This window comes from Bos grunniens, chromosome 14 (assembly GCF_055505025.1).
Source record: "Bos grunniens cultivar Pamir isolate PY7600 chromosome 14, Bosgru_T2T1.0, whole genome shotgun sequence".
NCBI classification, from domain to species: Eukaryota; Metazoa; Chordata; class Mammalia; order Artiodactyla; family Bovidae; genus Bos; species Bos grunniens.
The window spans coordinates 83,637,466-83,664,065 of NC_141178.1; the positions used below are offsets into that span (position 1 = coordinate 83,637,466).

Here is a 26,600-nt window from a genome sequence, read left to right on the forward strand (position 1 = left end):
CAAGAAGCCTAGCCCTTCTGCACCCTGCCTCCCAGGCTCCTGGAGGCCCCTCTGTAATACTTTGCTTTCTTGAGCGGAAGAAGTAGCTTTGGAAGGACACTCCTTGGGGGGCCAGGGCTGAGGGTGTCCTCGTTGGAGGGCAAGGACCCTGCTTTAGAAGAGGAGAGGGTATTTCCCATAAGGCTCTTGGCCAGAGCCAGCAGGGCAAAGCGGTTCAAGGCTCGTGTCAGAAGCCTCCCTGTCGGGGGTGGGTTCCCCGTTCCTGGCATGCAGCCCCGGGGCCCTGGCTGCCAGCTTCCGCTTGGGCTGGCAAACAGGCTCTGAGCTGGCCAGGCATGATGCGTTAGGGTGACAGGGCTGCTTAGGGGCCTCACTTGGGAGGGCTTGGGCCCTGCCAGCTTGTCTGTCCCCGGCAGGTTGCTTGGCCTGGCCACGAGTGCTAGGTGCCATAGGCTGGGGTCACCCTCTCTGCTGGACACTGACTTACCTGGTCAGCCCAGGGTCCGCGGTCCCACCCTTCCCTGAACATGAGTGGTTGGAGGGATGTCCCCAGCAGAGCGGGGGGTTGCGGGGGCAGGCTGCCGGTTAAATTTAGCGTGTGGGCCGGGGCGGCTGCCCAGGGTCCACTCGCCACCACAGCTGCCACTTGGGCCCTGCTGCCAGGGGGCGGGCAGAGGCGGGCTCCGCCTGAGCCTGGGCCCGTATCAGCCAGCGCTCCTGCCTGGGGGCCAGAGAGGCCTGCGCTCTGGGAGGCAGCGGTGGCCGAGGAGCAGGAGGCACGAGGTGAGAGGCCAGCTGCCTGGGCTCCGGTTTCCTCTCCCGCCCGCGGGAGCTGAGGGGCTGGCGCGCCACAGGCCTGTCCAGCTCCGCTGAGAGGGTGCTCCCTGACCCTCGGCGTGGGGTTGGAGCCTGGGGCTGGGCAGGCCACATGGGGCCTATCGCTCCCTGCAGGGCCTGCAGAGGTGGGCCCCGAGGCTTATCACAGCTCCCTTCCCACTCTTTGCACCAATCAGGAGCCTCAGGGAGGGGGCGCTTAGGTCACCTTGCCCCCGGTGCAGCCCCAAGGGCAGCTCCAGGCTGGTACGTGTTTGGCAAAAGGGCAGGACAGCAGCCCAGAGCTGCAGAGGTGTCCCGAGGGCCCTGCGAAGGCCCGGAGCTGCCCAGCACCCCCACTCCCAGCACCCCAGCTCAGAGACTCCAGCCTTGCAGCGCCGATGGGGGACCAAGCTCCAGACACAGGCTCTTGCTGGCCCAGGCCTGGCCCCAGCGCAGGAGGGCCTCGCTCCCCTCCCCCAACAGCCCCAAGATGCCTGAGGCCTGGCTCAGTTACCCGGGAGACAGGCCTGCTCTGCTGGCCGGGAGCAAAGATGGGGGGTCCGAGAGGGCTGGGCCTTGGCCGAGCCCTACTGGGGTAACTATGCTGAGGTCCTGGGCCTTAGTCCCGCTCCCTTGGGGGCCCAGCCCTCCCAGCTCTGTGGACCCCTCAGGGCGCTCACCCCCTCCCTGCCCGCAGGCCTGGTCCCACAGAGCTGCTGGCAACTTCTGCCTGTCCCTGCCCCATGTGGGTCTCCTGTCCCCTGTCCTGGGGACGCTGGGCGGGCACCAGGCCTCACCCCAAGCCCCGCCTGCCTTCTCACCCACTCTCTGTGGCTCCCAGGGCAGATCTGTGCCCAGGTGGGCGGGGCCTGGCAGTCCGGCTCCTTCAGCCTCTTCTGTCCTCTCAGTGGGGCCAGCAGGCTGCAGCCAAGAGGGCGCCCCTTCCCAGGCTCCCCCTTCCCAGCCCTGGCCCATCGAGCCTGGACCGGCTGACCTCACCCCTGCTTCTGGATCCTGCTGCCTCCTGAGCCTCCTTCCTGCCCATCTGAGCAGAGTCATGGCCTTGAGGGCAGGTGAGCACAGCCAGGAGGCAGCAAATGGGCTGAAGGAGAAGGTGCTGACACTGGACTCCATGAATCCTTATGTCCGGAGGGTGGAGTATGCGGTGCGAGGCCCCATCGTGCAGCGGGCACTGGAGCTGGAGCAGGAGCTGCGCCAGGTATGGTCCTGCCCTCCGGGCCTGGCGAGAGGACCCCAGGCGGTACACCCTACCCCCCAGCCCCCAACCTCCCGGGCCTGGCAAGAGGGGCCCAGGCTGGTCCCCCAACCCCTGCCCGCCCCCGGGGCCTGGTGAGAGGGCCCCTTTCTGGTCCCACGTGCCCCGCCCCCACCTCCTTAGGAGACAAGGCCTGTGGGAGTGATAAGCTCCCCCATCACTGCGCTCCCCGCCTCCCTCCAGGGCGTAAAGAAGCCCTTCACCGAGGTCATCCGCGCCAACATCGGGGACGCACAGGCCATGGGGCAGATCCCTATCACCTTCCCGCGCCAGGTGAGGCTCAGCACTGCCCTGCACCCTCCCCCCATCAGCCCGTGGACCCTGGCCTCAGCACTCACTCCTCCCAGGTCCTGGCCCTCTGCGTCCATCCCGATCTCCTGAACAGCCCTGACTTCCCCGACGACGCCAAGAGGAGGGCGGAGCGCATCTTGCAGGCGTGTGGGGGCCACAGCCTGGGTGAGCGCCAGAACCCGCCCAAGCCTGGGGGAGGGGTGGTGAGCAGGAGCTGGAGGGAGGCTGTCCCGGGAGAGGGGTGGGCCCGCTGGAAGGGGGGCGGGTCTCCTCCGAGGGCAGCGAGGGGACCTCACTTGTCCCACCCCGGCCGTCCTGCCCCGTTCCCCGCTCAGGGGCCTACAGCATCAGCGCTGGCGTCCAGATGATCCGTGAGGATGTGGCGCGGTACATCGAGCGGCGCGATGGAGGCATTCCTGCCGACCCCAATAACATCTTTCTGTCCACGGGGGCCAGCGATGCCATTGTGGTAGGCCGGGGCCAGTGCGGGAAGCCACCGTGGCTCCTAGTGCGCAGCCGGGAGGGTCTGCCAACCCCACCTCCCATCCCGCCCGCAGACGGTGCTGAAGTTGCTGGTAACCGGCGAGGGTCGCACGCGCACGGGCGTGCTTATCCCTATCCCTCAGTATCCACTCTACTCCGCCGCGCTGGCCGAGTTCAACGCGGTGCAGGTGGACTACTACCTGGACGAGGAGCGTGCCTGGGCGCTCGACGTGGCCGAGCTGCGGCGCGCGCTGCGCCAGGCGCGTGACCACTGCCGCCCCCGCGCGCTCTGCGTCATCAACCCTGGGAACCCCACCGGTGCGCGTCCCCACCCGTCCCCGCCCCGCCGCCCCGGCCCGAACAGGCACCCCTGTCCACCGCGCCTGGGTCAGCCTTTCCCTCCGCCCGCCGCCCTGCGCAGAGCAGAGCGCCCCTTCGGCTGACCCCGGACCTGTCGCACCCCCGCGCCCCAGGGCAGGTGCAGACCCGCGAGTGCATCGAGGACGTGATCCGCTTCGCCTTTGAGGAGAAGCTTTTCCTATTGGCCGATGAGGTGCTGGCTGGGCGCCCGCGGGGAGGGGGTGGCGGGCGGCGACGCGCGCCCAGGTGACGTGGCCCGCTGTCTCCCGGCCACCCATCCAGGTGTACCAAGACAACGTGTATGCCGAGAGCTCGCAGTTCCACTCGTTCAAGAAGGTGCTCACGGAGATGGGGCCGCCGTACGCGGCGCAACAGGAGCTCGCCTCCTTCCACTCGATCTCCAAGGGCTACATGGGCGAGTGCGTGCGGGCTGGGCGGGTGGAGCCCAGAACCTGGGCGACGGCCGGGCTCTCGTCGCCGCCAGGCTGGCCCCTCCTTGCCAGCCCTGCCTCGACGCCTGTCTTCGCCTCGCAGGTGCGGCTTCCGCGGCGGCTACGTGGAGGTGGTGAATATGGACGCTGCAGTGAAGCAGCAGATGCAGAAGCTGCGGAGCGTGCGGCTGTGCCCACCCACCCCGGGCCAGGTCCTGCTCGACGTGGCTGTCAGCCCGCCGGCGCCCTCAGACCCCTCCTTCCCGCGGTTCCAGGCGGTGAGTGGGCGGGGCCACGGGCGTAGGGGCGCCTGCGCCCCGGCCTGGCTTGACCAACCCTACCCCCTCGGCAGCAGGAGAGGCGGGCGGTGCTGGCCGAGCTGGCTGCCAAGGCCAAGCTCACGGAGCAGGTCTTCAACGAAGCTCCCGGCATCCGCTGCAATCCGGTGCAGGGCGCCATGTATTCGTTCCCGCGCGTGCAGCTGCCCCCGCGTGCGGTGCAGCGCGCTCAGGTCCGAAGTAAGGACGGGCAGGCCGGGCAGGGCCCGCGGGGCCGGGGACGTCCTCCCTGAGCGTCCCCTCCCGTCCTCCTCCCAAACCCCCAGGAGCTGGGCCTGGCTCCCGACATGTTCTTCTGCCTGCGCCTCCTAGAGGAGACTGGCATCTGCGTGGTGCCTGGGAGTGGCTTTGGACAACGGGAAGGCACCTACCACTTTCGGTGAGGCCCTGCTTGCGCAGCCCCTCCCCTCGACCCCCACCGCATTGGCTTACTTTTCCCCCCCTTTCAGGATGACTATTCTGCCCCCCATGGAGAAGCTACGGCCCCTGCTGGAGAAGCTGAGCCAGTTCCATGTGAAGTTCACCCGCGAGTACTCCTGAGGACTCGTCAGAGGCCAGGGCCGGCCAGTAGGGACGACCTCCGACTGAGGGCACTCTGCCCTGGGGCCTCTGGACTTGCTCCTGCTGGCCGTGTGGCCGAGCCCCTGCCCCTCCGCAGGCCCTAATAAAGCAATGGGCTGGTCGGGCTGCTTGGAGGCTGCGTGCACACCCATGTGCACCTTCACAGTCTTGTCCACTCCTGACTGCCTGTCTGTCTGGGTTCTGTGCAGGCCTGGGGGCCAGGGGGGATGGTCAAGGAGGGCTTCCTGAGGAGCAGACATTCTTACAGGATGGAGTTGGCTGGATGGGAACTGGCAGAGTTGGCAGAGGGAAACCAAGCAACCGTGAGAGGGCAAGGAGGGTGCCTTGGTTCTCCAAACGGGGCAGGTGACAGCGGTTCTGCTACTTTTGACAGCTTCAGGAGGAGCGATGTCGGCTAAGGAATGGGGGGAGGAAGGGCACATGGGTCACAGCCTTTGTCATGCTGTGTGTGGAGTGTGTGACATCCACGTGCAAATGCAGTCCTTGGGCTGGAAAACAGAGAGGAGGCCCCCTCAGAGCTGGGGCAGGTTTAGGACCCCAGCCCTCAAGGATGAGCACCTACTGTCACTGTTGTGGGTCCTCTGTGGTGGGCACTTTAGTCCCCATTTCACAGAAGAAGAAACCTGCCCCCGCCCCCCCCCCCCCAAATGCCTAGAAATGACAGGAAACTTACTCCACGTGGCCTTGGCAGCTGACCAAGGGTCTTGGCTAAAGTGCCTATGAGTTGGTTTAAGGGTTGGGTGGCTTCAGAGATCCACAGGCATGGGGAGACTACTGGCCAAGCTCCGAACTCAGCTCTGGAGGGGGTTCTTAGCCACAGTGCAAGCTTCACTCGCTCCCCTGGGCCTCAGGTGTCCTCAGGCATCAGCACAGCTTTGGGCCGAAGAGGCTGTGTGAGACCCTGCGCTCAGGCTCGGGTTTCCCCTTGCGGGGCGGGAACTGCCTCCTCGCTGAGGCCAGCTGGAGCCTAGACAGGCTCTCGGGGCCTCCTGACTGGACACGAGGGCCTTCGGGGCAGCAGCCGGATGCGTCCCTGGGATGAACAGGGCTCGGGCCTTTCCCACGACCCTCTTCAGCCACCGGTTGCAGAGGGCGCTGAGACCACGACCTCAGGGAGCTAAGGGGCACCGGAACCAAGGAAGCAGCAGTGGAGGCTTGAGAGGACAGCTGTTCTGTGGGGCTGTAGGCGACCCAGCGAAAGCCCCCGTGGGACATCTGCGGCACTTCCGGAGGCTGAGTGGCGTCTGGGAGCGGATCAGACGGCCGGGGAGGGCCCTGGATGGGTCCCAGTTTCCGACGTTCGAAGCCAGTCGGCCACCAGGGGCGCGCGCGGGCTGTCGGCGCTCTAGCCCGCCCGCGTTCTCTATGGCCGCCTTATTTCCGGGCTGCGCTGTGGCGCGCGAGGGCTACCCAACCCCGCAGCCAAGACGTCCAGCTCTCCGGGGGCCTGAGCCCGCGGGACCCGAAGGCGTGTTCGCGGATGTCAGCTTGGCCACCCCTGACCCAGCCCCAGTCATGCCGCTGTGTCACCCCTAACCCCATCGCGACTGGACGGACCGGACCCCCCTGGGAACCGCCCTGCCCCTGCTGAGTGGGACCCCTCATCCCGCCCCAGTCTGGCCCTGAACGCAGCCCCCGCCCCAGGGCCGCGCCCTCTGGCCATGGCCATGCTCGGGAAGCTGCTGCCCCTAGCTGGTCTCTACCTGGTGCAGGGCCTGCCCTACGGCCTGCAGTCAGGCCTGCTGCCCGTGCTGCTGCGCGCCCGCGGCCTTTCCCTGACGCGCGTGGGGCTGGCCAAGGCGCTGTACGCGCCGTGGCTGTTCAAGCTCGTTTGGGCCCCGCTGGTAGACAAGTGGGGCTCCTCAAGGGGCTGGCTGGCGCTCAGCACGGCTGCCCTGGGCCTGCTGTGCGGGCTGCTGGCAACCCTGCCTCCTGCCGGCCCTGGCGGGGCCGCGCTGCCTGTCCCGGTGGCGGCGCTGCTCCTGCTGCTGAATCTGGCTGCGGCCGTGCAGGACGTGGCCCTGGACATGCTGGCCGTGCGGCTCCTGGAGCCAGCCGAGCTGGGGCCCGGCAATACCGTGCAGGTGGTTGCTTACAAGCTGGGGGCCGCGCTGGCCAGCGGCGGGCTGCTGGCTCTCCTGCCCGCGCTCTCCTGGACGCTGCTCTTCCTGCTCCTGGCCGCCACCTACTGGCTGGCTGCGGCCGCGGCCTGGGTGGCGCCCGCCCTGCGACAGCTGCCTGTACCCCCGCCCTCAGCGCACCCCCGCCCCAGCCTGCGCCTTCAGCAGGACTTGCTGGCCGTGCCTGGGACCCTGTGGACAGCGGGCTTCGTGCTCACCTACAAACTGGGTAAGTCAGGCAGTAGCACAGGTGGGTCCCCAGGAACTGGCGCGGGACTGCCTTCCCTCTGTGGGGTCTGATCTGAAGGCTGGAGCCCACCCTGACTGTGGCTGGGCCTTGTTTCCTATCCTGCAGGTCTAGCCCCAGTGACACCCCTTCAGGCCTCTCTGAGCTGCTTTGTGCTGACCCTGAATTTGGCCAAAGCCTAGCCTCATCTGTCTGCTGGCGTTTGTGGCCCAGCAGAGGCAGGGCTGGGGGAGCGTGACTGAGGCCGAGGTGGAGAAGCAGGGCAGGCTGCCCCTACTGACTTTCTCTCCACAGGTGAGCAGGGTGCCAGCGGCCTGTTCCCACTGCTCTTGCTGGACGGTGGCATCTCCACTGCAGAGCTGGGGCTGTGGAACGGTGTGGGTGCTGTGCTCTGCTCCATTGCCGGCTCATCCCTGGGTGGGGTCCTGCTGGCCAGGTGTTGGTGAGCCCCCCTCAGCGTGCCCTGCCCACCTGCTCCCCTCTCCTTCCCTGTGCCCTCTGACCTGCTGTCTCCCCCTCAGGCAGCCACTGCCCCTCCTGAGGTCAGTGCTTTGGTTCCGTCTTGGGGGCCTGGCCTACCAGACTGCCCTGCTCTTTCAGCTGAACAGCCCCAGAACCAACCCTGTCCCTGGCACAGTCCTGAGAGGTGAGGGGTGGGCCACAGGGGGGAGGAGCCTGGGGTCCTGGGCCCTGCTGACCCACACCCTCCCAGGGGCAACCCTGCTGAGCCTGTGTCTGCAGCACCTCCTGGGGGGCTTGGTCACAACCACCACCTTCACCATGATGATGCGCTGCAGTCAGCTGGCACCCAGTGCCCTGCAGGTGAGAAACATGGCTGCAACATCGGGGACTGTGGGCCTGGAGTCCAAGGAGGTCCTGACATGACATTCTCCGTCCACCCTGCAGGCCACACACTACAGTCTCCTGGCCACTCTGGAGCTGCTAGGGAAGCTGCTGGTGGGCACGCTGGCAGGAGCCCTGGCTGATAGCCTGGGGCCACGCCTCTGCTTCTCTCTCTTCTTAGCTCTCTCAGCCACCCCCATGCTGTACCTGGGCTTTGCGCCCAGTGCCCTGGCCTGAGCTGAAAGGCAGAACATCAATAAAGTGGAGTGTGCTTCTGGGATAAGTACTGTGCAGTCATCCCCAGACTATGGGGTTCCCAATGGAAGGAAGGATCCTAAAAACAACTCATGCAACTTTTATTCTGCACTTTGGGGCCTCTCTGCCCCCGTGCTCCTGGTGGTGGCCTGTGTTCAGGGTGGTGGGCCACTGTCCTGATCACTGCATCCTCCTCCATCTTTACCCTGAGGACCCACTACACCTGACACCCCCACGCTGTGGCCTTGCAGCCCCACTTAGGCCCCTGTCTGGGACACGGGGGCACTGGGTGCTCTGCAGCAGGGTGGTCAGCGGCCCCACAGCAGGAGCTCCTGTGTGGCCAGGTGCATGAGGGCAGGGAAGCTCAGGTGCAGGTACTTCCTCCAGAAGCGCCGGTCCCGCCCAAACACCTGGGCCGGATAGCAGGGACTCCCTGGAGGGGGAGGAGACGAGGCTGAGGACTCCGGCCCAGATGTGCCCCCAGCCCCCACCTCCCGCAGGGCTAGGCCTCCCAGGTCCGCACCGATGCCATGGAAGACGCGGGCCACAGCCCTGCCTGAGAACCGCTGCTCTGGCCAGGAGGACAGGAGCTGGCGGATGTCCCGGCGGATCTGGTCTTCCCAGTCCTGGAGCTGTGGCGGGGACAAGTCAGGCCAGCCCAGCTTCCCCTGCTCGCTCTTCTGCACAGCTCAGTGTTGCGCACGGGCTTGTCATGGTGCCAGCAAGAGGCGGGTATGTGCCTGCAGACGGCGCATCCTCTGCAGCCACCCCTCTAGGCCCTGACACTCACCCTGTCCTGTCCCAGCTCGGGGTCATCTTCTGTCTCCAGGCCCCCCGGCTGTTCTGACTCTTCTTCAAAGTAGTGACTGAGCAAGGCCTTGAGCCTGCTGCTGCGCTCCCAGGCGGGCTGCTCCAGGCATGGCCCGCAGCTGGGGAAGGCCACGCTGTGGAGGGGAGAGCCTGTCAGAGGGGCCTGCCTAGGGGAAGGGTGGGGTGGCCCACGGCCTGCCCACCTCCACGTGCACCTGTGAAAAGCCCGGAAAGTGTGGTGCAGGTTGGCCAGGGCCTCTCGCTCTCGGGCCTGCACACGGCTGTGCAGGAAGTCGCAAATCTGGTCCCTCTCCTGGGCCGTCAGGTCCCCTGGGCTGTGCAGGCGGAAGGCCGTCTCCCTGAACTCCACCAGCACCCCAGTGCCCTGGGGCACACCTGCCAGATAGGATGTCAAAAACTGGCCAAGGGGTGGAGAGTGGGTGGCAAGCGGGGCTGGGGGTGGGCGCACCTGTCCCGGGCTCTGGGTCCCACTGCAGCTGGAGGAGAGCTCGCCGCACAGGGCCCAGCTCCCAGCCCGTAGAGTCCGCCAGCTCAACCAGATCCAGCTCCACAGAACTGCATCCCTGCTTCGTGTCGGGGTGCTGCTGGGCCAAGCACAGAGCCAGTGGGGGGCACCTATGCCAGGGGAGTGGCATGTGATTGGCAGCCCTGTACTCTGTCCCAGTAGACAGCTCGGGTGGGATGTGTGCTCACCTGCGGGCCAGGGCCTGGAGCTGGGTGGGGCCCCCAGGCCAGCGCAGGTGGCAGCGGGCATAGGTGGGTGCCAGCAGCTTCAGCCAGCGCCGTGGGTGCAGCTCCAGGTAGCACAGCAGCGTCTCAATGGCTGTGGGCAGAGCAGAGCTCACTCGGGGTCTGTGGGAACCCCCACCCCCGCCGCGCACACCCGTTCCTCACCCTCCTCCGGCATGTCCAGGGCCTGAACGGTTGGCTGCACTGGGAGCACCCGCTCATGGCCTGGGCACCGGGGTGTGTGTGGGATGCTGGGCTGGCCAGAATCCTGGGCACTCGCAGCTACAGGGGCCCCGGCCAAGTGCCCTTCCTCGCTCCTGCTGCCCTCTTGCTCTGGGGGCTGCCGGGCACAAGCACAGGGAGGGAACACACGCTGCACCAGCCTCTTCACAGCAAAGAAATCCACGGCGTTGGCGTGCACGTGTCTGCGTAGCTCCCGCAGGTCCTGGCCCTGGGGCAGAGTGGCGTGAACATGGGGCACAGCCCCGGGCGGGGATGGGGGAACTGCGGGGGGTGGGGTGGGCACCCACCTGGGGCCGGAGGAAGAGGTGGCAGTGTGCCGGCTGCCCGTCACGCCCTGCACGACCCACTGCCTGCACGTAGGTCTCAAAGCTGGGGGGCAGCCCCAGGTGCAACACCGCCCGCACGTCCGGCCGGTCCAGCCCCATCCCGAAGGCCACCGTGGCCACCACCATGCGCAGCCGGCCCTCCATGAAGGCCCGCTGCACCCGCCGCCGCTCTCGGCTGCACAGGCCAGCATGGTAGGCCTCGGCCACGGCCTCCAGCGCTCGGCCTACAGAGAAGACACAGGGCAGTCAGGTGGGGTGCGTGCTCGGGGTGCGTCTGCGGGCACAGGCCTGCCTCCACCTCACCATGGGGCCCCGGATCCTGGGCATCACACAGGCAGGTGCGCAGCAGGGCGGCGACACGCTCTGTGTCCTCTCGCCTGTGGCAGTAGATGATGACGGAGCCCAGAGCCCGGAAACGGTCACTCCGCAGCAGTGTCACCAGCGCCTGTGGGGACGAGGGTCACTGCAGAGACCTGGGAGGCAAGACCGCTGCCAGGCCCACGCACGTACGCTTACCTGGTCCGGGTCCCTGTCCGAGGACACGGAGAGGTGCAGGTTGTCAGGAATGGTAGCTGGCCCTCTGAGCACGGACTCCTCGGTCACGCCCAGGTGCCAGGCCACGTCGAGGGCAGTGCTGCGTGTGGCTGTGGCTGTAAGGCCCAGGAAGCAGTGGACGCCCATCTGGTCCCGCAGCGTCTGTGAGGGGGGTGGTGAGCCAGCCGTCCCCTCCCTGCCCCTCTGCACACTGCCCCACCCGCCCAGGCTCACCTGACAGACACGCAAGTAACAAGGCCGGAAGTTGTGGGACCACTGAGAGAGGCAGTGGGCCTCATCGAGGCAGGCAAAGGCGACGGGTGGCAGCTGAGAGAGGAGGGTGCTGGCCCCGGCCCCGACCAGTGCCTCTGGGGACAGCATCAGCACCTGCACGCGGGCCGCACGAGCCTGAGGAGGCCCGCTGGTCAGCAGCGGCACCCAGCTCCACCCGCTGCTCCGCCCATCTGGCCCTGGGAGGCCCCCTCACCTTCTGCAGGGCAGAGTCCCTCTGCTTCTTGGTCATCCCTGAGTGAATGCAGGCCCCCTTCAAGCCGGGGGGCAGGCCAGAGAGCTGCAGGTACAGGAGCGCAGCCTGTTCCACGGCCCTGGCCCTTTCCCAAAGGCCTTCCAGCGTGGTTTCACCTGACAACTACTGCTGGCTCCCCTCCAGGCCCTTTGGGGAGAAGAGGCCAGAGCCGCCCGTGGACCTTGACTGAGGCGCACTGGGGACTGGTCCCATTGGGGCTGCTCCTACCAAGCTGCTCCTCTGGTGGGTGGGACTAGGTCTAAGCAGCCGTGTCCCTGTGCCTTTGGGCCACTGCCGACTGTGGACAGAGTGGAGAGGGCCTGATAACTTGCAGCTCTGGGGTGGGGGTGGGGCAAGAAACAGCAGCCCAAGTGAGTCGGCAGAGCCATGGATACCAGTCCTTGCTTTTGACGTGTGTCCGTGGGCCCTGTCCACCTACCTGGTCATCCATGAGTGACGTGAGAGGAGAGATGACCAGGGTGAGGCAGGGGCTTCGCCGGAAGTAGAGCAGCGCTGGGAGCTGGTAGCACAGGGACTTGCCAGCCCCCGTGGGCAGCACCAGCAGGGTGGACATGCCTGGTATGATCCAGAGTCAAGACAGCCATCCTGAAGCCTGGCCCCAGCCCCGCCACACTCCTGCCCGCCAACTCACCAGACAGGACCCGCATGACCACACGCTCCTGCCCGGGGTAGAAGGCGTGGTGCCCCAGTTGCTCCAGGGCCTGAAACACCTCAGCCGGTGTGTCTGTGGACACAGGTGTCAAGTTAGCTTGGCGCCAACTCGTCTTAACCCTTCCGTCCAGGCCTGAGCTGTTAGGCATCTGCTGACCTGCCACCTGACCCGAGGGCCCCGGTGGGTAGAGTGGAGGCACGGAAAGAGGTGGACAGGGCATTCTGGACACAGACTGCCCCGTGGGCACCAGCAGCTCAGGTGCCCCAGGCTCAGCGTCGTCTTCACCTGCTGAGAACAGATGAACAGCATAGGCGCCCTGGGCGGGTATGGCATCATACTACCAAGAAAGCAACTTGCTACAGCCTCTCCTCCAACTCTTCACTCACCAGAGACTTGGCAGCAGGCCGCACCTGTCCTCAGGAATGCTTCCTGTAAGGTGGGCTGGGTCTGTGCACCATCTGCAACCTTGACATCCTTCTGAGGGACCAGGAGAGGTTCTGGACCAGAAGCAGGGAGTTAGTAGGGCCTTTGCTTGAGCCAGAATTGCCTCCCCAAAGAGCACGACACCCCTGTAAGCAGGCTGGCGTCCAGGTCAGAGGCCTTACCGGGCTGAGGGCATCGGGACGCCCATTGGCTGAGCTGCCCATGCTGGGAGCAAGAATCCTGGGCTGGGGCTCTGGGCTGACCACCCCCAAAACACTCCCCTTTTTTCTGCCACTTCTGCTTCCATGCCTGGTTGGGGACACAAAGAAGGGTCACAGGGCAAGCAGCAGGACAGGTGAGGGGAGCACCCGGTACCACCTCCTCACCTGCTTGCGAAGGAGCCTGCCCCGCAGGGCCCGGCCCCGCACATAGCGTCGCTGCTTCATGTTGAGCCGCACATAGTTCCCCCTGTCCTGGATGGCAGATCTGGAAGAAACGCACAGGTCGGCAGTGCCCACAGCCCTCCCCACACTGGCTCAACTGAGGGCAGCCCTGCTGGGAGGTTAGAGCAGTGATACCTGGAGGCTGGGGTCCTGCCTGGGGGCTGTGCCTTCACAGGCTGATCTGGACAGTCTTCTGCAGGCCCTGCAGCCCCAGCTCCCTCAGGCAGGGGTCCTGCTTGGTCAGTGCCCTGCTGGGTCTGTGCAAGCCTTCTCTCCAACTCCCCACTCTGTCTCCGCTTCTTGCCTTGACGGTCAACAGGCTGACACTTCCCTGCACTGACAGCAGCTGCTGGTAGGGCTGGAGTCTCTGGGTCCTGCAAAGGCACCTCAGGACCAGCTCTGGGGCTAAGGACAGACTCAACAACTGGAGTCAGAAGCTGTGAATCCTCTGCACCCAGGCCAGGCTGGCAGGTCCTGGGAACCTCCAGAAAATCTGGGGTCCTGTTGTGACACCGCTGCAGCCAATCAGGGTCGAGGGAGCCCAGTCGCAGGCTCAGGGATGCCCTCAGCTGCTGGAGCCGGCCTGGCCTCAGCTGGGGCCTGGGAGGCTGAGGGAGCACTTCATTGACATTTTCTGGAGAGATGGGGGCAGCTGCTGTGCCTGATGGCTCCGGTGAAGGGATCTTGGAGGAGGATCTTTGTGCAAGCCGGGGTATCCGGCCCAGGGTTGACCTAGCCTGGGAGGGAGACAAGCAAGCAGGAACTCAGGCCCTTGGGGTGCTACAGACTCATACGTGCTGGAGGCCCACCTGTAACAGCTGGGTAAGGTGAGAAGCAAAAGGTTGGGATGTAAAGGAAGCTGAAGGTAGAGGCTGACTTGGAGCTCCTCTGTGGAGCTGTGCTGGCTGTGTGTGCACAGGTGAGCATGAGACTACCCGTGAGAGACTTGACAGGGATGGGCATCTGGTAATTCTGCCTGGGGCCACCTGCAGCTCTGGACCCAGGATGGATGCACTGTCTGCCGGGCCCTCACCCCTCACCTGCAGACTGCCCTTTAGGTTGGCCTTAAGCCTCTTCCCATAATCCTGCGCAGACTCCTGAGGGCTCCACCTTGAGGGAGGATGGGGACTCTGGGTAGCAGCCCGATTCAAGTGGTGCCCCCAGCAACTGGGCTCCAACATCTGCAGGAGACAGTGGAGAGACCTAAACCACGAAGAAGCTGGTGTGTGGCGAGGAACAGAGATGTCTCCACCCCCGAGAAACCCGAGGAGGGGCTGTCCTTCCTCCACCCTCTTACACTTCCCCCTCTGCCCCCCGCTCCCACCGAGCTCTGTGCCCCACGGAGGTGGGGTCACGACTCCTCCCGGCTCCGGCATACAGGCTGTTGACCCAGAGGTTGGGATGTCGAGCTCAGGTACCTGCTCGGCCGCCACGGGAAACGACTGCCCCGAGCCGTGAGGCTCGACGCCACCGGCCTGGCCCAGAGCTTTCTTCAGGGAGCGGTACTCTCGGTACAGCGCTGAGAGCGGGGTCGGGGGATCGGAGTTGAGGACTCAGGATTCCCCCGGGAGGGGGCGTGGAGGCCTCCCGCCCCCGGCCCACGGCTTTGGCCACTCCCTCCGCCCCGCGCCCGCGGGCTCACCGCGGGTCTCCTCGGGCGCCGCTTCCACGTCTTCCTGTAAAGGGAACGCGTCAGGCGGATGCCGCGCCCTCAGCTCCCCGCCCACGGGCAGCCCGCACCTTGCCCGGCCGCCGCCCGCTCTGCCGCCGAAATGCGCGCTCCCACGCCTGCAGCAGCTCCCGCACGTCCCGCAGCCGCTCCATGGTCACCGGAAGCTTGGCGCCCGGCGAATCTCCCGCCTAGAGGGCGAAGACGGCCACCAGCCAATGGGGACGCTCGGCAGCGTTGGAGGCGTAACACCGCGGGGGCCCCTGGGCTGGGGCAGCCAATCCACGGGGTCCAGCTGTGGCAACCAATAAGGTGCGTTTACGTCATCGCGGCGCGCGACGGCGCAGGCGGAGCGCGACGTACGGCGAGGCGGGGCCGGCGGCGGTGGCGGCGGCTTGGGTCCGGTTGAGCGCGGGCTGCCTGCTGGGGACCGAGCACGGCGGCTTGCGGCGCTTTCTCTGCCTGGCCGCACAAGGAGGGTGCGGTCACTCGGGGCGGCGTCGCACCGGGGGCGGGGGCGGGGGCGGGGGCGGAAGCCCGGGCGGGGCAGCTGAGGGAAGGGGAAGACCCGAGTAGGGTGCCGGGCTGAGCGGCCTCGGGTCCTGGGGGACGACGCTCCGTCTTCGAGAGGCAGGCCTCGCCGGAGAGACGGAGGGCGTCGAATTGACGGGCTCCCGCCGCTGAAGGCCCGGAGGAGCCGTGCGGGGGCGTCTAAAGGGAAACGCTGGAGCCGTGGGCCGGTGGGAGGGGACGGTGGCCACCACGCCGAGACTCCTCCCATAGTGACCACACTGGCTGCTTTGATTTTCTCTCGTGACAGGTGATCGGTTGGTCTGTCCTCTCACAGCGAGGTATGAATCGTCCTCGCGAGATTTATCCTCAGGCAGAGCGAGACCGAGGGTTGACGTCCCGGGCTTCTCAGGAACCAGCGCCTTAAGGACTTGTGTATGAGGTCCGCAAGAGCTGGGGCTCTGGGGCCAGTCTGCCACCCTTCCCAAGCTCGTTACCCGGGACCTTTGTCTGGCAAGACCTAGGTCTTAGTTTCCTACTATTTTCAGGAAAGTGGCCTGAAGGCAGTTTTGAGGATGAGGTGCCTGGCACACAGTAAATCAGCAGCAGAGCTGTCATGCAGGTACCTTGTGGTCTCAGGCATCTCTTTTGTGCTCCTTGTCAGCTTGGATATACCATTGACAGCCGCCTCTACCTATCTCAGGAGAGGTCCCTAGTTTGGGGTCTTTGAATCCCATGGGTTTGATACTTGTCCTCTTAATATGGTTTTCCAGGGAAGAGAGACATTTACACAGATGGCAAGGACACCGATGGGTTAGGTATTCTTTTTTCTGTAAATCTCCAGGGGTCTCCATGTCTGACAGTGCTCCTGGAAGATAGTACATGTTGAGGGCTTGGGTTACTCTAGTTCTTCAGACTCAGAGTTCACTGGGTTCTGGTCCGTTGTACTTGTCCTGCTGTTTATTAAACTGTATCTATAGTTTCAACTCCTCTTTGCTGTGCTGTGCAGAATCCAAGGGCAGCCTGCAGGAGCTTGTGAGGCGGCTGAGAGAGGGTGCTGTGATGCACCTTCCAGCCCCTGGGATTATCTCATCCCTCTAGTGCTTGGCCAGGGGTGGGAGGATGGCGGGTGGGGGTTGGCTTTTTCCTATATTTAAGAAGGGGAGGATCTCTTGATAAGTGGCTTTGTGATTTGGAAGGTCTGAAAAACAGGTGGTGTGCCCTGCAGAGCAGCAGCCATCAAGAGCACACCGACACGGGCTGGTCATCTCTGGAGCCGTGCTGTTTACATGCTGCTTGGTGGCTTTGTCTCCCTAGAGAGGCCCCTCTGCTTCTCGGGGGCCAGGATGGGGGTGGCCTTGTTCTCCTTTCTCCTTTTTTCAGCCTATTGCGAAGTATCTAGCACTTGCTCGTCAGAGCCATGGTTCTTTGCTCTGTGCCAAGCACCAGGCTGAGCTTTCCCACTACCAGCATGGAGGGGGTGGGGCTGGAGTCTGTCCTCCCCACTGAAGGGCACTTCCCTGCAGGTGACCTCCTGCCTGGCCTAGCGCCATGCACACCCTCGTGTTCCTGAGCACACGGCAGGTGCTCCAGTGCCAGTCAGCTGCCTGCCAGGCCCTGCCCCTGCTGCCGAGAGAGCTCTTCCCCTTGCTGTTCAAAGTGGCCTTCATGGACAAGAAGACTGTAGTGCTGCGTGAGCTGGTACATACTTGGCCTTTCCCGCTGCTCAGCTTCCAGCAGCTGCTGCAGGAGTGTGCCCACTGCAGCCGGGCCCTGCTGCAGGAGCGGCCCAGCACAGAGAGCATGCAAGCTGTGATCCTGGGCCTGACTGCCCGGCTCCACACCCCGGAGACTGAGCCTGGCACGCAGCCCCTCTGCAGGTATGGGCTCACTGGAGGGACCTTCAGGCCTGGTGGGGGGATGCAGAGTGGGTCTCCCCAAGAGGTTCCAGGCTGGTACAAGAGCTCAGTGCAGAAATAGGCATGTTGCTTCTGTCCCAAGGTGGCTGGGAGTGGGTGTGGGCTCTGTCCCCTTGTCTCCTGCCTCAGCCCACCCATGCTCCCAGGAAACATACGCTGCGGGTGCTGGATATGACGGGCCTCCTGGATGACGGCGTGGAGCAGGACCCTGGCACCATGAGCATGTGGGATTGCACGGCAGCTGTGGCCCGCACGTGCATCGAACAGCAGCAGGGCAGGACTGCAGAGCCTGGCCAGGCCCCTGTTCCTGTGGAGGTGCGTGTGGACCTGCGGGTGAACCGGGCTTCCTATGCATTCTTGCGGGAGGCACTCCGCAGCAGTGTAGGCAGCCCACTGCGGCTCTGCTGTCGGGACCTGCGGGCTGAGGACCTGCCCATGCGCAATACAGTGGCCCTGCTGCAGCTTCTGGATGCAGGCTGCCTGCGCCGCGTGGACTTGCGCTTCAACAACTTGGGCCTGCGCGGCCTGTCCGTCATCATCCCACACGTGGCCCGCTTCCAGCACCTGGCCAGCCTGCGGCTGCACTATGTGCATGGGGACTCTCGACAGCCCTCTGTGGACGGTGAGGATAACTTCCGCTACTTTCTGGCCCAGATGGGCCGCTTCACCTGTCTGCGGGAGCTCAGCATGGGCTCCTCTCTCCTCTCAGGGCGGCTGGACCAGCTGCTCAGGTGAGTGGACTCTGCTATGGCCCCGCCTCTCCCTTCCCCTCCAGCAGGCCCTCCCCTGGCTCTGACTATTTGTGACCCCTTGTGTTTCCCCCCACCCCAGCACCCTGCAGAGCCCCCTGGAGAGCCTGGAGCTAGCCTTCTGTGCCCTGCTGCCTGAGGACCTGCGTTTTCTGGCACGGAGCTCCCATGCTGTCCACCTCAAGAAGTTGGACCTGAGCGGCAACGACCTGTCTGGGAGCCAGCTGGAGCCCTTCCAGGGTCTGTTGCAGGCAGCAGCAGCCACACTGTTGCACCTCGAGCTGACCGAGTGCCAGCTTGCCGATACCCAGCTGCTAGCCACACTGCCTGTGCTGACTCGTTGTGCCAGCCTCCGCTACCTCGGCCTCTACGGCAACCCACTGTCTGTGGCAGGGCTCAGGGAGCTACTGCGGGACTCGGTGGTGCAGGCTGAGCTGCGCACAGTGGTGCACCCTTTCCCTGTGGACTGCTACGAGGGCCTGCCTTGGCCACCGCCTGCCTCTGTCCTCCTGGAAGCCTCCATCAATGAGGAGAAGTTTGCCCGTGTAGAGGCCGAGTTGCACCAGTTGCTACTGGCCTCAGGCCGTGCGCACGTGCTCTGGACCACAGACATCTACGGGCGCCTGGCTGCAGACTACTTCAGCCTGTGACCTCCAAGCTCTGGGTGAGAGACTGTCCGGGGGTCCAGGGCTGCTGGAGACCCCTTGCCCCTTGGGTAGGCAGAGCCTATCCTGGAACCCTGTGGAGGCTTGACACAATGGCAGTGGCCTCTAATTTCTTTGCTCCAGGGCTTGCCTTGAGCCTCCCCATGCTTTCTGCAGCACCGTGTGCAGTTTGTCCTGCGTCTGCTCCCCTGGCTGGCTGACCATCTGTGGGCCCGAGGGCTGGATTCCAGGCCTACATGGCCCTGCTTGGTTTGGCTGCACTTAGCTGCCCTTCAGTGTCCTGGGGTCTTCAAGCTGAGAGATGTTTTCCTCTAGGCCCTCCCCAAGAGCAGATTGCTCTGGGTTGGAAGTTGGGACAGGGGCCTACTTCACTGAGGGTTGGGATCCTAGGCACTCTGGGGCCGCTTACCTCTTCTGGGTTTTGGTGCCAGAGGGTGTCTTAAAGGTACAAATGTGCAGTGTGCTTAGAACTTAAATCTGTGACTTTTTTCTGTCCTCATTGGTTAGAGTGACTCATCTCCTGTTCTGTCATCCCCAGCCTGGTCACTGGGGACCATGTCTTTGGTTTGCTGCCCCTTCGTTTTTCTGGGCATTTCCACAATCTGTCCCCTTCTTCCACATCTCAGAGGTCCAGGCCTACAAAGGGCGGTGGGACCAGAGGCAGACATGTAGAGCTGGAGGTCGGGTTAATTTGGGAAGTGGGGGAATCATTTCTGGAGGGTCTCAGTGGGGTGCTGGGAGCCTATCCCCGGGCACCCTCCATTCGCGTCCCAGGACTTTCATTTGCAGGGGTCCGCAGGTGCTCCAGCCCCGCCCAGCCCCGCCCAGCCCCGCCCGCGTCCCTAAACCCGCATACACAGCTCGCTACACTGCGCAGCTTCCACCCTTTACTGACCACGCTGGGGCATGCGCGGGTGAGTCGGGCCGGCCAATCCGCGGTACCCACGTCATCAGCCCGCGCCCCGCCCCTCAGCAGTGGATCTCGTAGGCGGAGGGGGGCTGCAGTGGGAGCCCCTGCGCGACTCCAGGCGCTTCGGCCGCTTCCGCCGGGCCCTCGGCGAAGAGCGGCTTGGAACGGTCGATGACGAACATCTCGTGGCCCCGCTCGTCGCGGAGCTCCTCGAGCTGCGCGAAGGTGCAGGGCCCGTCGGAGTAGTCGTTGACGAAGAGCGCTCCCTCCCCGGAAGGCCCCGGCGCCTTTTTACGCCTGCGCCGCCTGCGGCAGATCATGGTCGCCAGTAACAGAGCCGTGAGCGCCAGGAGCGCAATGGCAGCCGCGATGGCCGTCTGTGTGGCCAGGCCCAGGGCACGGAAGGCCATGCTGCCCGTCTCGGGCAGGGGCTCGTGGCTGACTGGGCCGCCGGCCGGGGGCGGCGCGGGTGCCAGCTGCTGCTGCCGGGACACGTTGACCAAGAGCTGGAAGGGTACTCGGGCGGCGCCTCCGGCGTTGGAGGCCTCACACTCGTACTTTCCGGCGTGGGCCAGGGTGATGTTGGTGAGGAAGAGCATGCCGCTGCCGGTGTCGGAGGCCCCGAGACCTCCTGTGCCCCGCCACCCAACTTCCGGCTGCGCCTGGGCGCGAGGTGCACCCTCGCGAGGCTGTGCCACCTTTCTCCAGGTCACCAGGGGCTGCGGGTAACCTGAAGCCTGGCAGGCCACCCGCAGGTCCTCACCCAGGTTGGCTGTCACCTCCAGCGGCTCCACGTGCACAGACGGTGGGATGCAGATGAGGCTACTTCCAGATACTTCCAGGAGACTCTGAAGTGCCAGGCGCGGGGGCTCTGCACACAGGATCTTCTTGTCCCTGGAGCTGAGCAGTCGCTGGCCTCCCTCCTTGATCCAGGCTCCCAGCCAGTGCAGGGCACAGTCACAGCGCCATGGGTTCTCTGTAGGTGGAGCAGCAGCAGGCATGTAGCTCAGGGGTGGCTCTGGAACACAGCCTGTGCGGTTGGGGTTGTTGGCAAGAGCAGGAGCCCTCTTACCTAACACCGTGTGGGACCCTTGCCACTTCTCTCTGACAGGGGGCTCCTTAGAGTGGGCAGCACCCATCCACCCCCCCCCCCCCACACACACACCCCAAACTCGGTTCTGTGATGCATGTCCAATTCATTTCACCAGTCTGAGAAAGCTCCTGTTCCTGGCGTTTCCGTGCCACAAGTTTTGCTATTTGAGGGGAACCTCTGTGTCCACATAGACATCCCACCAGCACTAAGACTTTGCACATCCTGCCAGCTTTGTCTACAGGCGCTGTCTGGAGGGAATGTCCCCACTCTTGGTCATGTTTCCAGTTTTTTCCTGCAGGCCCTCTCCTGGCTCAGTAATGTGGAAGCTGCTCAGCTGTCTGGTTTGTTCAGGGCTTTGTACATGTTCTGTCTCCCTTAGGCAACTATGACTCTACCCTTGTTCCTAGCAGCTTTCTATCATGGCTGTGGGTAGGTAGTGCTGCCCGCCCCCCAGGGCTGCCACTGGAGCCCCTTCCACAGCTGGCTGGCTCTCTAGTGCCACCACTGTGGCCAAGGAAGCTGCCTTTGCATGAGAGCCCCTTGCCTCCAGAAAGAATTACCTGTGAGGCGCAGGACCTGCAGGCTGGCCAGTGGCTGCAGGGCCTCCCGGCTGATGGTGCCCAGCTGGTTCCTGCTGAGGTCCAGCAGTGCCAGTGAGGAGAGCCCAGCCAGGGCCTGGTCCTCCAGCAGCTCAATGCTGTTTTCCTGCAGGTGCAGCTCCTGCAGTCGCTGAAGTAGAGACAGATTATCAGAGAAAAGGGCCCTGGGGACAGGTCCCCTTTAGCCTGGGCTGCCTTTTCTCCCCTTCACTACTCCAGCCCAGTAGGGCAGGTGGCAGTGCAGGAGGACCTTCTTGCACACTCCTCCCACCTCACCTGCAAGTGTAGGAAGGTGAAATCCAGCAGCTGTACCAGCTGGTTGCCAGCTAGGTAGAGCACGCGCAGTTGGGCCAGGCCTGCGAAAGCACCGACGCGCAAGCCGCGCAGCCGGTTGCCAGTGAGCGCCAGTTCCAGCAGGCGCGACTGCGTGCGGAAGGCGCCCGACTCCAGGGCGTGTAGGCTGTTGTTGTGCAGGTAGAGATGGCGCAGGGAGGCGAGGGGCGCCAGGATGCCCGGCTCCAGGCGCGCGATGCTATTGTCCTGCAGGAACAGCGTCTGTATCGGAGGGAGAGACGGCGCTTACCCCTCTGAAGGGGTCTTTATTTTCCCTAGAGCGCCCCATTCACCCACGGGGAGGCTCACACACCCGTCCCTCCGTTTCGCTGGCACCCCTTACCGCCGCCCGGCAGCCCCACGCGGTGCCCACCTGCGTCCCGGGTGGGATTCCAGGCGGGACTACGTGCAGTCGCAGAGCACCGCACTCCACCGTGGCGCTGTAGCAGCGGCAGGCGGCGGGGCAGGCGGCAGCGCGAGGCGGGAGACCCGGCAGAGACAGCAGCGACAATAGCAGCAGTGCAGGCGCCCCTGGGGCCATCTCTCGCGGGACCGGCCGCGGGGCACAAGCCTGCAGCCTTTCCAGCAGCCTCCCTACAGTCTGGCCCCGGTGGGATGCAACTCCTGAAACACAGGTTGGCAGGCCTGTCCCTAACATTTGAGAGCCAGCGAAAAGCATGAATGGAGGCACACACCGTGTCTGAATTTTGAAGCTTGAAATCGGTTTAAGAAACTGGTAAAATTTCATTGCCTTCCTTTATAAAAAGCTTTTTTTAAAAAAAAGTCAAAGATCTGGAGCATCAGGTTTCAATTTAGAATTTCTCTTGTCTTCAGAGTCTCGCCACACAGGCCACAGGAAGGAAGCCTATGCCACCCCAACACTTTTCTCTCCCCATCCCCCATCTGCCTGGTACTGAAGGGTTTCCTGCTCATGCATGTGGACACATGGACTGAAGTGTCTACAACCCAACATCCAGCCACTCCTTGGATCTTAGTTGCAAGAGACTGGTATGGGCTTGGGAACACGTGGGTAAAGTTCAGGGTCAGTCACCAAAGCATGGACTAGAAGGGAAAGAATAGGCTCTGAACAGACACATCCCCTGGTCTGCATGAACTCACTCTTGAGCACTGGCATGAAACCTCAAGATATGGAGCCCAGATCAGGGGTCCTTTGCATAACCTCAGGACAGGGCACAAGTCTCCCTGTTGCTAGTGTTTGTCCTTGTCCTCACCTAATTTTGATCCAGAATTTACTCTCGTCATTTTTATCCCTAGAACTCATGCTGTGTCCTCAATGCTCGGATTTTCCTGTTGTGACTTGAGGACATGGGCACAACTGGCCTCGGGTTGGGGGGGGGAGGGCCACCAGCCACAGGAAAATGGAGGCATACTTTTGTCCAGCCTCTAGCCCTGCCCTACTTGGGGTGGGAGTGGGTAGAACAGCTTAGCTATAATTAGAGCTTTTTCTCAGGGAACTTGCTAGAGAATTGGAGGATGAGACAAATAGGAAAGCCAGTTCAGCTGTGGGGCCATGCTGACTCCTAGAAAGATGCATCCATCTTTGGGTTAGGTGGGTCCTTGGGATGACTGGGCTGTGAAAGAAGGAACCTTGGGTCACCAACTGAGTTTCTAGTGTAGTTTGCCAAGTAGGTTCTGTGCTCAGTGACCTCCTGGACTTTGAAGGAGTGTGTAGTGTTTTGTTTTGGGGTTTATACACATGCAGCTGTGATCCTAGAAAGAGAAGACCTGAGTCTAGTTCAAGGCACGAGTCCAGTTCAAAGCACAATGAGTCCAGTTGGATGGTGGGGCTGAGGTGTGCCATCAGCTAGCCTCCACTTCAAATGGTCTCTGCTCTGAACTCCTGCCTGTTCACCAGGTCTCCTACTAGGAAGAGTGTGTCATGTGGAAAGTTTTTTGTTTTTTTAGACTAAGGTTACCCAACTTCTCTGATGTTTCCTCTTCGGCACTTACAAATTCATGCTTTAATATCCAGATCCTTAGCTGTGCTGACAGATCCAGAGGGCAGACTTGGTGTCTGCCTTGCTTCTCACTGCAGCTCAGCACTTAGCACACGACAGAGGCTGAATGAAGAAGAGTGAGTGGTAACGTCTCTGAAAGCCAGATTTAGTACAAATCTTGCACTAACTGAGCACACTGGAAGGCTTCACGCTGCTGCTGCTGCTAAGTCACTTCAGTCGTGTCCAACTCTGTGAGACCCCATAGACGGCAGCCCACCAGGCTCCCCTGTCTCTGGGATTCTCCAGGCAAGAATACTGGAGTGGGTTGCCATTTCCTTCTCCAATGTGGAAAGTTACCAAGTGGCCTTGGTGTTTATTTAAATCTTGCTCTAAATTTAAGTCACATAGTTATTTAAAATTACTGAACAGAAGCAAGCACAGTGAAAGTTTTAATGTAATTGTTTTGGTCTAGGCAGAGGCAATTACCAGATGTCTCAGAATGTGTGTGAACCCCAAGAAGTTGGGGGGCATTCTCAGCCCCTGGGACCCACTTCCCTCAGCAAAAGGGCTGGCCTAGAGTGCCCACCCAGCTTTCAGCGGCAAGGCCTCTCAGAGAAGATTCTTGGCCTCTTCTTAAGGACTTAAGAGGATTGCTGCTCACGTGGACACCCCCTAGATGCTGATACGTGTGGAAGAGCTGGCCTGGGCATGGTTGAGGACTCAAGCAGGAAGAGCAGGGGAGGCTAGCTCAGAAATACTTTAACCCAGCGGAAACCCTCCTAATCTGGTGGGGTGTAACATACTGGATTTGGCAACAGCTGTCAGTCTCCAGGGGGCCCATCTGTGCGAGGAGGGGTGAGTGAAGGGATAATGGAGGAAGCCCCGCTTCGCTCTTCTGCGCAGTGCGAGGCCCGAACCTTGATCTCCCGAGGCGCCCCCTGCATCCCCTCCGGCGCGGTCTGTCCAGGGCAGTTCAGGGCAGGGCGTGGTCCCCGTCAGGTCGCACGCCCTTCTCAGTAGTCGACAGAGACAGAACCAGGATGGGCCCTGATCCCGCCCCACGCCCGCTGACCTTGGGCCGGGTGCCCCCTCACCTGACGCTCCCGCGGCGCGGCTCCCCCGCCGAACCCCGGCCCACAGAGCAGCACCCAGCGGGGGAGGGACGGGCGCCGCTCGGGCTCGCGCACTGGAGCCCCCGCGCCTCCCGCCCGGCCGCCCCGATCCGTCGTCGCGAGGGCCAGGCAGACCAGAGGACGAAAACGCCCCAGGCCGGGAGTGTGTGGAGGGAGTAGGGCCCCGGAGACCCCGCCCCTGCCGGCGTCGGGACTCGGTCCGCGGCGCCACCTCGGACAGCGCCGGCGGGGCGGGGCCGCGGAGCACCTTCGCCGCGCACGCGCACTCGGCTGGCGCGCTCTCTGGGTGGCGCGTGCGCAGCCCGCCGGCCCGGGGCGCTGCGGGTGCCAGCGGTTGCTGGCCCGCGGTTCAGGGCGGCGGGGCAGCAAGCAGGAGTGGGGCCAGGTCCATGGTGAGTGCGAAACGGCGGCCCTGCCAGCGCACGTGCGAGGGCAGCTCGGGCGCGCCTGGCGCGTACTCGAAGCAAGCGCTGAGCTCGAAGGCCAGGGCCGATCGCACCAGGCCCACGCCGCCCGCGCGCTCCGGCGCTGGGTGGTAGAGACGCCCATTCGTGGCCAGAGGCAGCAGGCGCGCCGGCTCGAAGGGCACAGCCAGGGCCTCGCCGCCGCCGCAGTAGGAGAGGCGCTGGGGCGCGGGGCCCGCGGCCAGAAGGTGCGTGAAGACCACGGGCCGGTCTTCGCAGCGTAGGAAGTTGCGTTCCCTGCCGCAGAGCGAGAGGAAAGGGAAGTAGGCCTCGTAGCGCCCGCTGCGGTTGGGTCTCAGGCGGGAGAAGAACATGACCAGGAACTGCGGGTCTGTGGGGAGGAGGGGGAAAGGGCGTGACTGCTCAGCACGCCAGACCCCGAGTCCCCCGGGCCCTACTGCTCCAGGCAGGCGGCTCTCCCTGGGCCACATCAAGGGCTTGCGCCGGCTGTCGGACAGCCGCCCAGGCCTCACTTCAGTTAGGGGGCTTTTAAGCACAGTACGGCCAGCCTCCTAACGCGGGCAGGACGGCTGGCAGGTTGGGCAGCGCGAACGCTTAAGAGCCTTTCCCGAAGGAAGAGGGAAGGTGGGGGTGGAAGGAGCATCGGTACCTTTGAAGCAGGTGGTGAAGTTCTTCATTCTGGAGTCGTCCAGGAAAAGCTGCAGAGAAGCAGACCGTGGCCCTTGAGTAACAGCTCGAGAGAGCTGTCCCAGGGCGAGAAGAGCCTGGTGGGCCTGAGCCCGGGCTGATGTCCGCTTTCTTTGCTCGTCTGTGTACACCATGTGCAGGGAGGCGCGTGGAAGATAAACTTGGGAGCCCTGCCGACCTCCCCACATCTATCCCGCGCCCCCCGCCTTACTTCCTGAAGCACAGATTCTCTCAGCTGGCATGCCCTTTCCGCGCCTCTTCCCTCCTCCCTTTTAGTTTCTAATGAGATGTGCCACTTCTTCCGCATAGGCTGTCTGAGTTGCTTCCTTGTGTGTATGGTGGATGCCACCGCCAGGGCTTCCAAATCAGGCGCGGCGGCGGGGGACGCAGGACCGGGGGATGCAAAGCCCGCAGGGCGCAGCCAGGCGCGGGACGTTGTCCTCTGGGGGCCTAACCCTTTGGGGCCATAGCCGCGCGTCCTAGTGTTTCCAGCGCGACCCGGGAGGCCGGGTTGCCTTACTGTAAAGACCCCGCCCCCGCCCACCTGGCCCTGATGATCCACATAGTAAAAGTACTCGCGCGTCCGAGGCTCTGGGCTCTGGCCCTGCGTGTAGGAGACGCCCCCGCCCCCAGCGTAGGTCCGGGCTCCCGGGGACCGCGCCAAGATTAGAGCCCAGGGCCGCAGCGCCCCGCTCATCGCCCACATCCTCCTCCTGCGCCGGAAACGGCCGGAGGTCATGCGGGGCAGGTGCTGTGGGAACACCGGTCCCCCGGCGGTCTTGGCCTCGTGCTTTGGGTTCCGTCTGCGGCCAAGGAGCTCGTCCCCCACCTACCCCCATCCTCTTCCTCTCTCCTCCCAATCCCAGGCGTTCCCGACACTCTAGGCGTCAGGGGCACGCCGACCAGCGTTCCGGCTGGGGAAAGGGTGGCGAGCGGGACCGCCCGACGTTGGGGTTCTAGTGTGAGACGCAGGTGCGGTCGGTTTCGGGAATAGGGACATCGGCTGGGCCTGAACTTCGCTGGGCATGCAGGCCCTGTCCCTCCGCCCGCGGAGACTGGCTGTCCTCACGTGAGCGAGGTACGTGCAATGTACCCCCGCCCTCAGGAAGCCGGCCCGGCTGGGCAGCCTGCATGTGAGGGTGGCTGCTGAAGGCAGGTGGTGAATAAACACCGCCCAGAA

General features: G+C 63.9%; 6 protein-coding genes across 37 annotated transcripts; 3 read left to right on the forward strand and 3 right to left on the reverse strand.

The window, feature by feature from the left end:
* Positions 1-322: 322 nt before the first annotated feature.
* GPT (glutamic--pyruvic transaminase) lies at positions 323-4,738 on the forward strand. Of its 12 annotated transcripts, none has more exons than XM_086338022.1 (12): positions 323-783; positions 1,870-2,035; positions 2,276-2,365; positions 2,440-2,548; positions 2,719-2,852; positions 2,941-3,184; positions 3,340-3,419; positions 3,509-3,645; positions 3,761-3,935; positions 4,013-4,168; positions 4,262-4,374; positions 4,445-4,738. In XM_086338022.1, exons 2-12 carry the CDS (start codon positions 1,874-1,876, stop codon positions 4,533-4,535), a joined length of 1,491 nt encoding a protein of 496 aa, XP_086194148.1. In that variant the 5' UTR covers positions 323-783; positions 1,870-1,873; the 3' UTR covers positions 4,536-4,738. The 12 variants fall into 12 exon arrangements, with proteins under 12 accessions (XP_086194148.1, XP_086194145.1, XP_086194147.1 ...); XM_086338019.1 differs by having other exon boundaries at positions 656-783; positions 4,010-4,175; XM_086338021.1 differs by having other exon boundaries at positions 656-783; positions 4,010-4,168.
* A 1,231-nt stretch (positions 4,739-5,969) lies between these two features.
* Positions 5,970-8,070, forward strand: SLC33A2 (solute carrier family 33 member 2). Of its 6 annotated transcripts, none has more exons than XR_015141317.1 (5): positions 5,970-6,926; positions 7,053-7,386; positions 7,466-7,590; positions 7,657-7,766; positions 7,851-8,070. XR_015141317.1 is itself a non-coding variant. In XM_086338056.1 (5 exons), exons 1-5 carry the CDS (start codon positions 6,239-6,241, stop codon positions 8,022-8,024), a joined length of 1,245 nt encoding a protein of 414 aa, XP_086194182.1. In that variant the 5' UTR covers positions 5,970-6,238; the 3' UTR covers positions 8,025-8,070. The 6 variants fall into 6 exon arrangements, 3 of the variants coding, with proteins under 3 accessions (XP_086194182.1, XP_086194181.1, XP_086194183.1); XR_015141318.1 differs by having other exon boundaries at positions 7,053-7,238; XM_086338056.1 differs by having other exon boundaries at positions 7,239-7,386.
* A 56-nt stretch (positions 8,071-8,126) lies between these two features.
* Positions 8,127-14,721, reverse strand: RECQL4 (RecQ like helicase 4). 6 transcript variants are annotated; one of them, XM_086337969.1, is made up of 23 exons: positions 14,511-14,721; positions 14,413-14,446; positions 14,189-14,289; positions 13,811-13,951; positions 12,906-13,507; positions 12,714-12,813; positions 12,510-12,636; positions 12,291-12,401; positions 12,061-12,189; positions 11,884-11,976; positions 11,671-11,807; positions 11,193-11,276; positions 10,940-11,092; positions 10,688-10,867; positions 10,475-10,616; positions 10,133-10,395; positions 9,768-10,053; positions 9,567-9,696; positions 9,322-9,488; positions 9,068-9,248; positions 8,833-8,986; positions 8,566-8,674; positions 8,127-8,475 (listed from the first exon to the last, which is right to left on the reverse strand). In XM_086337969.1, the coding sequence occupies exons 1-23, from the start codon at positions 14,592-14,594 to the stop codon at positions 8,351-8,353; spliced, it is 3,633 nt and encodes a 1,210-aa protein (XP_086194095.1). In that variant the 5' UTR covers positions 14,595-14,721; the 3' UTR covers positions 8,127-8,350. The 6 variants fall into 6 exon arrangements, 5 of the variants coding, with proteins under 5 accessions (XP_086194095.1, XP_086194094.1, XP_086194093.1 ...); XM_086337968.1 differs by having other exon boundaries at positions 10,940-11,113; positions 14,511-14,720; XM_086337967.1 differs by having other exon boundaries at positions 10,940-11,113; positions 12,061-12,192; positions 14,511-14,720.
* Positions 14,722-14,810: 89 nt separating this feature from the next.
* LRRC14 (leucine rich repeat containing 14) lies at positions 14,811-18,758 on the forward strand. 4 transcript variants are annotated; one of them, XM_086338051.1, is made up of 6 exons: positions 14,811-14,918; positions 15,260-15,391; positions 15,498-15,571; positions 16,476-16,829; positions 17,015-17,599; positions 17,700-18,758. In XM_086338051.1, exons 4-6 carry the CDS (start codon positions 16,501-16,503, stop codon positions 18,265-18,267), a joined length of 1,482 nt encoding a protein of 493 aa, XP_086194177.1. In that variant the 5' UTR covers positions 14,811-14,918; positions 15,260-15,391; positions 15,498-15,571; positions 16,476-16,500; the 3' UTR covers positions 18,268-18,758. The 4 variants fall into 4 exon arrangements, with proteins under 4 accessions (XP_086194177.1, XP_086194176.1, XP_086194178.1 ...); XM_086338050.1 differs by lacking the exon at positions 15,498-15,571; XM_086338052.1 differs by lacking the exon at positions 15,498-15,571 and having other exon boundaries at positions 15,260-15,290.
* A 398-nt stretch (positions 18,759-19,156) lies between these two features.
* LRRC24 (leucine rich repeat containing 24) lies at positions 19,157-24,404 on the reverse strand. Of its 5 annotated transcripts, none has more exons than XM_086338032.1 (5): positions 24,270-24,404; positions 21,591-21,841; positions 21,161-21,439; positions 20,846-21,014; positions 19,157-20,168 (listed from the first exon to the last, which is right to left on the reverse strand). In XM_086338032.1, exons 2-5 carry the CDS (start codon positions 21,756-21,758, stop codon positions 19,252-19,254), a joined length of 1,533 nt encoding a protein of 510 aa, XP_086194158.1. In that variant the 5' UTR covers positions 21,759-21,841; positions 24,270-24,404; the 3' UTR covers positions 19,157-19,251. The 5 variants fall into 5 exon arrangements, with proteins under 5 accessions (XP_086194158.1, XP_086194157.1, XP_086194156.1 ...); XM_086338031.1 differs by having other exon boundaries at positions 21,561-21,841; XM_086338030.1 differs by lacking the exon at positions 24,270-24,404 and having other exon boundaries at positions 21,591-23,516.
* On the reverse strand, positions 23,177-26,477 carry C14H8orf82 (chromosome 14 C8orf82 homolog). Of its 4 annotated transcripts, XR_015141320.1 has the most exons (4): positions 25,965-26,140; positions 25,383-25,431; positions 24,270-25,103; positions 23,177-23,298 (listed from the first exon to the last, which is right to left on the reverse strand). XR_015141320.1 is itself a non-coding variant. In XM_086338069.1 (3 exons), exons 1-3 carry the CDS (start codon positions 26,257-26,259, stop codon positions 24,658-24,660), a joined length of 501 nt encoding a protein of 166 aa, XP_086194195.1. In that variant the 5' UTR covers positions 26,260-26,477; the 3' UTR covers positions 23,612-24,657. The 4 variants fall into 4 exon arrangements, 3 of the variants coding, with proteins under 3 accessions (XP_086194195.1, XP_086194194.1, XP_086194193.1); XM_086338069.1 differs by lacking the exons at positions 23,177-23,298; positions 25,965-26,140 and adding an exon at positions 26,254-26,477 and having other exon boundaries at positions 23,612-25,103; XM_086338068.1 differs by lacking the exon at positions 23,177-23,298 and having other exon boundaries at positions 23,612-25,103.
* Positions 26,478-26,600: the final 123 nt, after the last annotated feature.